At 38.0% G+C, this 13,135-nt stretch overlaps 1 protein-coding gene across 2 annotated transcripts in view; it reads left to right on the forward strand.

Moving 5' to 3' along the window:
- Positions 1 to 13,135, forward strand: part of GAK (cyclin G associated kinase) — a 78,966-nt gene that overhangs the window by 35,126 nt on the left and 30,705 nt on the right. For both annotated transcript variants that reach the window (XM_026712759.2, XM_026712760.2), the window contains exons 11-14: positions 1,208 to 1,331; positions 9,945 to 9,994; positions 10,136 to 10,284; positions 12,580 to 12,702. In XM_026712759.2, coding sequence (XP_026568544.1) covers positions 1,208 to 1,331; positions 9,945 to 9,994; positions 10,136 to 10,284; positions 12,580 to 12,702 — 446 coding nt within the window. The remainder of the gene's footprint in view (positions 1 to 1,207; positions 1,332 to 9,944; positions 9,995 to 10,135; positions 10,285 to 12,579; positions 12,703 to 13,135) is intronic.

The following is a 13,135-nucleotide window of genomic DNA, read 5'->3' on the forward strand; positions in this document are numbered from 1 at the left end:
GGAACTATAGACTGATTTTTATGTATTTGTGCCCTAATGGACCTTCAGAATAATTACATTATAATTAGGAATATATTATTTATACTAAATATATCTGACTGCATTTTACATAGTACCACTACTCTTTGGTATCTTTACACTCCTTCCATGGAGCGGATGATATACATACTTAAACAACAGAACACCTTAGACAGTAGGAAATATATGTATGAATTTGTGAATTATAATCACTTCACTAGATCAGATGTACTTTCTGATATAGAGCTTAGTTAAATAGGACATCAATATTGGCACCGGAGTCTAAAATCCAATAGTGTCTGCAGATGAAATGAGTGAAATTTTATGAAGTTAGTTGAAATGCCATAGTTGTAACAAATGCCAACGGAAGGTCGGTTCTCTAATTCTGGAGGTTTTTTAACAGACCCTGCACAGCTACCTTTAATGGGTGGTTGAGTTAGTTTTTCTGCACATTGCACAGCAGGGGTCTCTAATCTATGGGCTGCGGCACGCTATTGGGTCATGAAGGGTTTGCAACTGGGCTGTGGAAACAGTCGGCGAGCATGCATGCACATTCTCACTTGCATGAGTAGCGGGCGAGCATGTGTGCGCATGCTCCATTTGTGTGAAATGCATGCCATTTGCGGAAATGGAGCTGTGTGCGTGTGCTTGCTGGCCGCTTGCATGAACCATCTTCCCTACCCCACCCCCTGTCCACAAAGCCGGAAACATTGGGGAACTCTGCTGTGGAGGGTTGCACTAGATGGTATTTCTTTCTCATTGTGTAGTCCTACTATTCTGTGAGCATTTAAAGCATACAGCAGTCCTCTGATCCCTGAAGGTAATAGCAGCTGGCTGCCATCTGAAATTGAATGCTTTGTTTATTGCATCTAATAGTTTTGCAGGACTGTATTTGCTTCAGAATGTGTGGTCTGTCTTAGAAGAGGGACCATTCGCTGCTTTTCTGTTAAATTATTACAGTTGGCCGCTCTTCTTTGTGTAGAAAAATATTGCCTTAATTAAAAGGCACAGATTAAGGTAATAATACATAAATAAAGATGCCAGCTAAAGTGCCCTGCTGAATTTGTTTTTAAATGGAAATACAATTTAATGCAATTTCTAATGGAAATGTAAGTCTGTTTAGAGGAAAGAATAATGATGATTGCCTGCCTCAGGTTATAATGCTGTGGGGGGTTTTTTTGGCTTTTAGGGCTGATAGTTGCAGAATGTGACCAGACTTCTGGTGGATTTTTTGATATCCTTCGAGGTGGGACTGAAAGATTTTTCACAAATATCAAGGATACATCTTCAAAAGTTATTCAGTCTGTAGCCAAGTAAGTAGAAATGTGGCTGTATTGATATTTCTATTCACTGTGTTGCAGTTCACCATTCTCAGAGCAAAGGGCATTTTATGTAGTACCATTATTTTTCTTTGGGAGTTTTTACTTTACAAGTTACAAGCCATTTACAGTCTTGTGGACAGGAACACTAGGAATTCTACTAAGATCAAGTGATGAATCTCTGATCTGAACCCTATCCTTTCCCATTCTTGATTGAGAGAATAGAATTGTTCCTTAGTCAGATTAAATATCAGAAATATTGATATTGGGGAAAAATTTGGGATTGTAATTCGGAAAAATCATATGGACAAAATGACCCTTATTCACTAAAGAAATAAAAATAATACAATAAAGTTCTAAAAGTCAGGTCTCATATGCAACTTAATTTAATTTGTTTAAACTTATTTATTTGTAGTTCAGTACCAAGACAATAAATTTTAAAATACCATACACCACTAAACTCAAGCCCTATAGATAATTTATTGTCTAAATTACATTCATTGTTCAAATTTTTTGCAAATTTGCTTATAAGTACTTCCTTATTAATTTGACACATGATCTTTGAACATTCCTAAATACGGTAACATTTTGTGATGACGTGTAGCATGGCACAAAGGCAACACAGTCAGATAATCAATGAGTCCCTTTATTAGCTCCAACTTTGCCCCCAATGTCCTGGTTACCTTCTGGCTGGAGAAAACCCCCCAGGAAAAGCCTTTGACTGCAGAGAATCAAGTCCAAAGCGTGGTCAACAAAAACTGTAACTATAAGTCCAATCAAGACAAAATGAGGTAATTAGTTCAGCAGGGCAGGAGCAAGAATTCCAGATGTGAAGGCACAGCAGTAACTCAACATGGTTGGGAAGACTCCAGGAACACAGATAAGCAAAGTCAACACACGATAAACTCACTTTTGCTACCAGCAGCTGCCGCATTCAGCATGCATTTTTAAAAAACTTACTTCCCAGCTGTGGCTAATGAAGGGAATCAGGGCCCTTTCCTCCCCCGTAAGCCATGCAACCCATGTTGCTCTCTTCTCCGTTCCTCCCTGCGTGCCCTAGGATGAAGAGGAGGTGGACCTAGATCTTCCCCTGAACTCCCTCTCCCTTGTTCTACCTCTCCCCTCTCTGCCCAGCCAGACTTTGCCCTTCCCCAGTTGCCTTCACAGCCAATGGAGTCACACTCCTATGTCCCTGTCAGCTGTTTGGCTTCCTCCTTGGATTCAGGCTCCAACAGGGGCACGACATATTTTCTCTGAAAAAGAATTAATAAGACATACTGTAATTGGTTTATGGGGCATGACTTTTCGGACATCCTATGTGTGTGTGTGGTTTGCCCATTAATATAGTGACCATAGTCTCTTGATTTTTTAAATTTTGTTTTATTTATATCCCTCCTGTATTATTTTTACAACTTTAGGCAGTGAACATATTATTATCTTCCCCACAACAGCAATCCTGTTGAGATTGGTTAGACTGAGAGAGAGAGCAGCTGGCTCAAAGTCACCCAGCTGACTTTCATGACGAAGACATGATTTGAATTCATGGTCTCTTGCTTTCTAAGTCAAGTGCCTTAACCACTGGACCAAACTGATTTAGTGAAGGATAAACCTGAAAAAGAGACAAATCTGAAAGAGGTTCATAAGGATTTTTTAAAAAACGGTGTTTGTGCTGTAACTTCGCTTTACAAAGAAAATTTCAAGAGCAAAACCAAGAAAATAAAAATTAAATGAAATAAATCTTGAGGGCAACTTTCTGAAATAAAGGATCACTGTACCTATCAGTCACTATATCATTTCTGTATTGTTCTGTCACTAATTCTGCAGTAGACTTGAAAGAAAGTGGTAACTTCACATTATTGCTAAGAAAGCCCAGGAATGTTAGATCTTGAAGCAGAATTGCTGTAGTGTATATTTCAAATGTGGTCTTTCCTTTGAATAGTTTAAAAAAAAAACACCAGAAAAAAAGCCAAAATCTGTCCCCCCCAAAGACTAATTTTTAGATTAAGAAAAAGAGTGACTTCCCATTCATTAAATATGTGTAAATTTTGGCAGCAACATCTTAGCTCAGTCAGGTGATACAGGTTACTCTCCTTGAATTTCATAATCTGGAAAAAATTAAAACATTTTTTCTTGTATATTACATTACTTTTTTCCAATTACAATTGAATGCTTTTTTTAAAAAAAATGATTTCTCGTGTGTCAGTTGTTTTTACTGCATGTTTAACTGTCATTTTGGAACCATCCTTAATGCTTAAAACCAGTTAAATAGACTTTAAACTAGTACACCTAATTTACATCTGAAAAACAACTAGAGTCCAGTCAAATCATTCCTGTATGCATTGTAAATTACATCACCTGGTTTGTTCAAAGTGGCAGGAATTATGAGGAATTATAGCTGAGAATTGCTGAAAACAGGCCTGTCAAGCTTTTCAGCTAGAATCATTTCTCAGCCACTAAAGCTATAGAATCATACTGTGAGGCTCAGTATAACATCATTAATGGTCCCAAACACTCATTTATTCAGTGAAGCTATGCTTCCTTTCTAATCTAGTTTTGGATCTAGCTCACATGTTAGATGTTAGATAAGACAGTAGTGAGCATTCAAGGGTTGCTCTGTTCTGTGTCGCCTTAGCAACTCATAGTTTCTAAATCATGTGAGGCTGCGTCAATCATTTCATTCTTTCTTTCAGTTATTGTCATGAGAAGAAAGTGTGGGCATGGGAACAGAGAGTTCAGAGTGACCCATGTGATGTTTGCTTCCCCTAAAATGCCAAGATGGAGAGTAATGAGATGGATTTGCATTTTTTTTTTAGGTCTACAGGATTAAGCTACTTTACTAGCATGAGAAGCAAGCCTGCTTTTTTGCTTTTGTTTTATTGCAATATTTTTTTAATACAATAGCTGGTGTACAAGTGAAATTGAATTAATTGAATCTGTGATTGTGTTAGACTGTTTCCTCCTAAAGCAGAGGACGATGTTTACCAACACTTTTGTACGTGCTCTAGATCAGAATTTTCATGGGGGTGGGAGGGAGAGGAGGTGGTGAGTTAGGCACATTTGAGATTTCGAATACCTGTAATGGTTGCCATGGTAAATCTGGCCAATCACAGAACCCTCGTGTGACAGAACATAAACCCCAGGATTGTAATTACTCCCTGTTTTATTTTCTAAATCTGACCGGAGGAACTGTAAGTTACGTTTACAGTGATTTGCTTTGCTACATGCTAATTTATCATTCTTTTTTTTAATGAAGGGCAAAGAGCTGGACAAAAGGCTGAACAAGTTATAGGTGGCACATTGTCACTCATTGATCTTAGCATGTTGGGGACTAGGTTTTAGACTAAAGTTTCTGTGATCTGTAGATCATTGATGCCCCTACAAATAATTGAAGGAAGGAAGATTATATTCTAATAACATATTCTTGGATACCATCTTTTCCGTTATATTCAGTGTTATTATTATTATAAGGGCTTCACAAATTTCAGTGTTATTACTATTATTATTTGAAAATATAATTGCTTCACAAATAGCCTTGTGCTGTGCTGCATTTTGTGAACTAAAGTATTGTTGCTTGATGTGACTTCAGTATGAATCAACTACTCTGCATATTTGAGGGTCAGCTCAATGGTTATTACTTCATTGCTCAAGAGAAAAGGTTTGTTTATATAGACTCTGAAGGAGGTTTTGATGATGGCGTAATGGTCTGCTTAAAAGAAAAGGATGGGATCTTCTGTTATTTGGATATCAGCAAAGGAATATATAACATTTTTTTCACTTTTATCAGTCTCTTGATATGGTTTTATCTTAAATGTACAACTGTGAACTTGGAATGAAATAATATAACTTATTTGGGAACCCTGAAGGTTACAGTTTTCATCCTAGGATCAGAGAGCTTTATGGACTTTGTTTGAATCTTTGGTAGTCCAGAATGTGACTGGTAGCTTTTGGAGAGTAACTACTGTATTGAAGAGATCAGTGGGAGAAAGAGACATTGCCTTCCATCTCGGGGTTAATGCATAGGAACAGTTTTCACATAATTCCAAGTCTTCATGCATGTTTACGCAAGAAAGAAAAAACTAGTTAGACTGGAAGAAGAACATACTTCTTCCTCTGCTGTTCAGCAACCTCATCTATTGAAAAGTTTATGAAATTGGTGTATAGGGAGATTCAGGTCTAGAATTCTGGAGGGATTATGACATCAGGATTAGGCTAACCAATCTATAAATCAGTTAACCCACATACTGTTCCATGATGTCATTCTGTTGATGGCATGGAACCAAGACAATGGTTCAGTGTCCCCAAGACCTCAAAGTAGCTCACTTTTTTAGTTTTTCCTTTTTGCAAACCACTTCGTGCTTGAATGCTAGCAGCTGTATATTGTCAGAGGGAATTCTCATTGGGATGGACTGGAACCGTTTCTTTCAAGCGGGGCCTTTCCTGGGCAAGGTGAAGGACCTCAGGAGATACCTTGTCACATTTCATGGGTTGATGTCTCTGATGGTTCTGAGCTCTTACATTTGGGTAGTGACAGTAGGAAAAAACATTCCACTTTCGGGGGGATATCACATTTACTGCCAGTACTGTGTTTTAGTTGGTGCTTCGTGGTTTGAGCTGCAGGACAAGAGTCGATGGTGGCAGAACTCAAAAGTTGTGGATCTTTAAATGTTGATGACCTAATTCACTCCGATACAGTGAAATTAATTCTTATAAAAAAAATATTAGGAAACACAATCAAGGATTTTACTAAAGTGACAAAATAGTCATGTTAGTTTCTTTATTGCTCACACGGGAATACACAGGGATGTTATTTCCACTGTTATAGGGTATCTTTTATGTTCAAGATGCAAAGAGTCATATATTATCGCTATATATCCAGCAGAATTAGTGTTCCGTGCTTTCTTAATGGCTGTTCTATTATACAATATAGCAAAGTACTTGCATATTATATATTAACTAATATTTTGAATCCCTCAAAATGGGCTTCTCTGAAAATATTTTGATTTTTTAAAGTAATGATCAGATGGTTTGGAACATGCTGGCTGGGAAATCTATAAGTAGGACTCTTAAAAAAAGCATAAGGCTGAGGAAATTTCTGGTATATAATGAGAGATAACAAATTATTGGATTGGAGTAGTTGTTTTGTATTTTCTGAACATTTATAACTTGAGCTAAGCATTCTTAGCTGAAAATAAGCAGCATTTTTATTGGTAGAAATTACAAATAAATATATGAATATATATCTCAGAATATATAATGGAAACACAGTGTATCAGTCTGGCATGAGCAGTGTTTATGAAAATAAACAACTAAGTTTGGGAAGAGTTGTAAGTATTGGCTCTCATCCACATCGATGGTTCCTGTTATTCATAATGGTATCCATCCAACTTAATGTAGGCTAAAACGTTTGGGACAAGGAAAAACAAAAGCAAAATTTGATTTGGAGAGTTCAATTTTTTTTTTCATCTTTACTTTGTTTTTTGGATGACTTCTGTTTTGTTTTGTTTTACCTTTTGATGTTTTTCCTTGCCCATTTTTTTCCCCCATGGCTTTTCGTCATTCCATATCGTGTTCCTTAGCAGCCCAAGGTAAATATTTCTTCAGTATGTTAGTATTCATACTGTGTGTGCATGCTAGAAACCAATATGAAGCTACAAAAAGTTTTCTAAACTCTCAAGTTTTACCTGTGTCTTCTGATCTCTCTGCTCATTATTTTAGTACATGTATAAAACAATACAAACTTATGAATGAAGACATTGCCAATAGGTTCTTAGTTACATTTATATTTAGTGTCATATTCTTAATACATGTATATCTTTAGAGCTTCTTTTTTTCATCAGTCCACTAAATTGCTATATCTTGTATTTCTGGCTGTGTTTTTTCTCTCCTCCAGTAGGGACATAGATAGTAGGAAGCAGATTAGACTAATATTGTCACTGAAATCTTGGATTTCTTGACTTCTGTGTTATTTTTAGGGCTTGAAAGAATGGGGCTGTATTTTTAGGGATACGTGTATTCATATAAAATAACCTCTGTGAACCATGGTAAGTTGAATTAACCCATTCAAACTAAATTCGTTCTCTGAAAGGCTAAATAGAAATGTTCACGCAGTGTACAATGATCTCCGTGTGGATTATTACATGGTCTGATCTCCCCCAAATGGAAAAAAAAGTTGTTGCAAACACTAAAGAATAGATAAAAATAGCTCCATGTATAAAACTCTGGCCTTGGTATCCAGGCCCAACGAAAAATTTAAGCTACTGCATAAATATCAGAATTCCCATTTAAATTACCATATCTTTGTTACATAGGACGGGGAAGGGCAATTGATACCCCCAAGGACTTGCTGGGTTTTTGCCCTATTTTCCGCACAGTTTTATTCAGCCCAAACTAAGAATCCACTGACTTGGACAAATGTGATCCTTATATAACATTATTATAGGGATTTATAAAATTGATTAAAACTGAGGTGGCGCAGAGGTTAGAATGCAGTACTGCCGGCTCCCAGCAGTTTGGCAGTTTGAGTCCTACTGGCTCAAGGTTGAGTCAGCCTTCCGTCCTTCTGAGGTCAGTAAAATGAGGACCCAGATTGTTGGGGGCAAGATGCTGATTCTGTAAACTGCTTAGAGAAGGCTATAAAGCACTGTGAAGTGGTATATAAGTCTAAGTGCTATTGCCAGTGAGATTATTAGCATCTGAAAAAGTGCTAATTAAGATGCTCTAGGCCTAGGCCAGCCTACCGGCTCCTTCAGTTTCAGTTGCAGTGCCCATAATTCCCAGACATTCCCTCTATCCCTCACCTATGTCATGGGTGTCAAACCCGCAGCATCACATTGCCATCGTGAAGTTTCGTGACATTTTTTCCCCTTTGCAGAGCTGACGTGGGCATGGCCCTCGTGATACATCCAGCCCGCGGGTTTTACACTCCGACTTATGTAGTACGTGCCATGGTTCAGGAAGAATTTTGTTCAGTTCATAGCTTTGCTGTGAAGTAAACTGGCAAGGAGATCATGCCTTAGTTGATAGCCCTTATTAAGAGAAGATGGAAATCCTGAGCATAAATGTAAAAGGCAGACTTGAAAGTCGCTGGTTAAAGAATTTGTCGTGTGTGTGTGTGTGTGTGTGTGTGTGTGTGTGTGTTTTGTTTAACTTCTCTACCTTACTAAATCTGTTTTTCAAACCTAAAAACCTGCTATCCTCTTAAGGAGTCTTAAACCATCTGTGCTGACTTGACTTAACCCTTTTCTGCATAATATTAGTTATCTTCCTGCTCACTGTTAAGAGACTGGTTTACCATTATGTCCCACTACATAATGCATCGTTATTTGGTAGACTCTTACTTCTTTAAAGCTAACCTGTGTATTGTATATAGCCTAATATGTTCACTACAGGTAGTCTTCAATTTATGACTGTCACTGAGCCCAAAATTTCCATTGCTAATCGAGACGGGTGAGCTTTGCCCCCTTTTACAATCTTCCTTGCCCTAGTTGTTAAGTGACTCAATGCAGTTGTTAAGTTAGTAACACGGTTAAGTGAATCTGGCTTCCCCATTGACTTTGCATGTCAGAAGGTCGCAAAAATGGGATTGCATGACACACTTCAACTGTCACAAATATGAGCCAGTTGACAAGCGTCCTAATTTTGATCATGTGGCCATAGGGATGCTGCAATGGTCGTAAGTGTGAAAAAGAGTCATAAGTCATTTTTTTTCAGTGCCATTGTAACTCCAGACAGTCACTAAATGAAAAGTTGTAAGTTGAGAATTACCTGTACTATTCGACTTCTTCCTCCTGTTCCTTGTTTTTCCCTCAGTAGTTATTTAGTGTCATTTGTGTACAGCACAAAAGAAGGCTGGGCTAATGGAGGATTAAAAGCTCTGTACCCCTTGTGATTTGAAGGACTTTTTGCTATTGATGTAATAACAAACCAGACTATTAATTTTGCATACCTTTGATACAATCTAGGAAGAGGAAACCTGTGACCCTCTGGATCAGGGGGTCTTCAAACTTGGCAAGTTTAAGGCGTGTGGACTTTGACTCCCAGAATTTCTCCTCCAGTCATGTTAGCTCAGGAATTCTGGGAGTCGAAGTCCACAAGTCTTAAACATGCCACGTTTGAAGACCCTAGCTTGGGATGTTACCAAACTATAATTCCTAGCATACCGCTGAGCATGCTGTGGGAATACATAGATGCAGTTGTAATTACCGATTCTTGAACAGGTGCAGATTTCTCCTGAAGAGAATATACCCCCCCCACCTGAAAACAATTAATTTTGTAAAGCCTATTATCTAAGACAGTGATCGGGATCCTTCAGCTTTGAGATAATTGTTTTTTCTTGAAAGAAGAGAATCCTTTAATAATGCTTCAGGCATTTAAGCTGCCATTTACAGTGTGTATTAACCGGGGATATTCTAGATTCTTTAGTTTATCTCCCATATTTCAGATATTTGAGAATCACATTTGTGACTGTCTCTTGGGGATAGGGAGAACAGGTCTTGTTTGATGAACAAAAAGCCAGTAGAATTTAATAAGCCACTTGAAAATAATCATCTATTGAACCGACTTACATTCTAACTTTTAACTTGAGTTTTTGTTTAATATATGTTTCAGTTACGCAAAAGGAGATTTGGATATATCATACATTACATCCAGAATTGCTGGTATGTTTACAAACATTTTATTAAACATGTTTTTTTTATTAAAAGCAGATTAAATATATTGAGTTCAACCCTGACTGTTTCTCTCTCTCCCTCTCCCTCTCCCTCCCTTCCTCTCTCCCTCTCCCTTCCTTTGTTCTCTAGTGATGTCATTTCCAGCAGAAGGTGTTGAGTCTGCTATAAAAAATAACATTGAAGATGTGCGGCTCTTTTTGGATTCAAAACATCCCGGGCGCTATGCTGTCTACAATCTGTCCCCAAGATCATATCGGCCTTCCAGATTTCACAATAGGGTTTGTAAATTAGTATTGCTTTATTTCATTGTGTTTTGTGCATGGCAATATTGCACATCTCATTGTACACCTTCCTCACCTTGGTAAGAAAATAGTAAGAGAGTTTATATGGTGTCCAAAGATTTTTCGAGCTTACTTCCAATCATCATCAAAGCCCAAATTTTTTTTTAGCCTGAAGGCTTCGTTCAATCACAAGGGACTCCAAAAGGAAGAAGGGATTACAGTCAAATGGGGCTAGATCAAAAGAAGAAAAGAATATTTCATAAAGTAAACACATAAAGAGACAAGAAGAAGGACAGTGGATATGGTAGTTACCACTAGATGTTTCCGGAATATCTGTTGAGCAGGATATGACATCATTTACAGACAAAACAACACACAGACTCACACATATTTTTGCCTGTACTAGTAGCGTTTCTTTAAAAAAAAAAAACCTTTTGTAAGAATTTGTGTATGTTTGTATTCTACCAGTTTTAATCATTTGAAATTAAGAGAAAGACCATTCAAAACATCAGCAAATCTGTTTCAAAATATGAATGGATTTTGTTTTATATAACTTATGCATAGGTTCTAAGTGCATATCATTTTATATATGCTTCTTAATTCTGAACTGCAATTGCTTCCAAACTATTTCGGTTCCATTCTATCCTGCTGAATTGTAGTGATAAATGAAGCGATTATGGGGTGTCCTGGAGCTTTGACATGGCGAGGTGGAAACACATGCAGGCTATGAGCTGCCCTCACTATTGGATAAGCTCTTCGTAATATTGAAACTTGCTGCTAGAAAATGCGATGCCCTTGTAGGGTTTTTATCAGGTTCCCAGAAAGTACTCTCTGAATTAGGGATTTGCAGAATATTCCCTTTCAGAGACAAAACATTCCAAGGAACACTCAAAGATAGTTTGTTGTTCCTTCAGACCAGGAGTCTGCAACCTGCAGCTCTGGAGCCACATGTGGCTCTTTGGGCCCCCTGCTGTGGCTTCCTGTCAGCTGATCCCACCACTGGCTGGCCCCTCCCCTCCCCATCTCACTTGGTCTGAGAAGGTAAGGGTGATGGCGGGGGATCGAGACTCGCTCCATATTCCAGAGCAGAGGGGACTGGGTGGGAGTGAGTGAAGTTGAATTGGCCACGCCCACCCAGTCACACCAGTTGTTAACCTATTGGCTCCCAGGGTTTTCTTTTCTGTGGGAAATGGGTACAAATGCTCTTTGAGTGTTTAAGGTTGCAGACTCCTGCTCCAGACTGTAGAGTTGTAATTGCAGGAATGTTCCAATCTCGGATGGCAAACCTCAGATAAAGAATGTTTCCAAGCAAATACAACTCAGGCAAACAAAGTCACTAATCTAAAGGAGGATTAGAGAGAGGAAGTAAACATATGTTAGACTTTAACTAGAGATAATTAATTGTGTTAATTACTATGCTAAACAGTAACGAAAGTTAAGCAGAAACTAAAGTTAACCAATGATTGAGGATAACTAAAAATGTGTATAAATGCAAGACTAGACTCCAGTAAAGTTAATCATGATTCAGTTGATCATGATCAAACAACTCGACTGCCTCATCATTACAACATCAGACCATGCTGATCTGGCTCTTTTGGAAATGACCTGGCAGTTTTTTTAGAAGTAAAGATTTCAGATATGAATTTGCAGAACCCAAACCCAGGAATCCATAAGAGGAAATGTATTGCCATCATATCCTGTTGACAAATTTTAATTGGCTACTAGCCCTGTGATGGACCAGATGAACTTGTATTTTGCCCTGGTAGTACTGCTTCTGTCTTCTTGCCAGGAAGCTTCGGCAATGGATTTAGTGCAGGATTGTAAACAACTAACTTAAAATCTGAAAGATTTCAAAAAGCAAGTAAAGCAAGTAAATTATATTTTTTTTTAAAAAATAGACAATTTTGGGAGTAGATAAAGTTAGCTTACTGTATTTTTAAACCTATATCCTAAAGAACCTTAGAACAACTCCCTTTCTGTGATTTTGCAGACACAATATTCTTGCAATATCGCCCTTCTTTATTTTTTCCCCCCTTCAATCCTTTCATTCAGAGGATTCCAAAACGACAAGGAGTGGACCCAGTGTGCAATTTGTTATGGGGAAAAACAAGGACCAGTTGCGCACCGGTTTAGCATTGTTAAATGAGATCATGCCCCAGTTGTTTCGAGGAAAAAGAAAGGGCTTGATAGCTCTTGTAGGAAAAGCTTAAATTGAAGACTTGACCATTTAAAAAAATGTGATAATAGTTGGCAATATATTAGATTTAATAAATCAAAGTGTTTCCTTAACAGGTATCGGAATGTGGTTGGCCGGCAAGGCGTACACCAAATCTTCAAAACCTTTATAGCATTTGTAAGAACATGCATTCATGGTTGAAGCAAGACCCGAAGAATGTTTGCATTGTCCACTGCCTTGTAAGTAATGTTGCGCTTTGTTTAGGCACACAGGTCTGAAAAAATTTACAAGTAGTCCTCGACTTACAACAGTTCATTTAGTGACTGTTCAAAGTTTCAATGGCTCCCAAAAAAGGTGACTTATCACCGTTTTTCACACTTACGACCATTGCAGCACCCCCATGGTCATGTGATCAAAATTCAGATGCTCATATTTATGACCGTTGCAGTGTCCTGGGATCATGGGATCCCCTTTTGTGACCTTCTGACAAGCAAAGTCAGTGGGGAGGCCAGGTTCACTTAACAACCGTTTTACTAACTGAGCAACTGCAGCCATTCACTTAAGAACTGTGGCAGGGGCAAAATTCACTTAACAAATGTCTTATTTGACAACAGAAATGTTGGGCTCAATTGTAGTCGTAAACTGAGGACTAACTGTACTCTTTTACAATTC

This window comes from Pseudonaja textilis, chromosome 2 (assembly GCF_049901715.1).
Source record: "Pseudonaja textilis isolate UNSWEBS1 chromosome 2, rPseTex1.2, whole genome shotgun sequence".
In the NCBI taxonomy this organism is placed as follows: domain Eukaryota; kingdom Metazoa; phylum Chordata; class Lepidosauria; order Squamata; family Elapidae; genus Pseudonaja; species Pseudonaja textilis.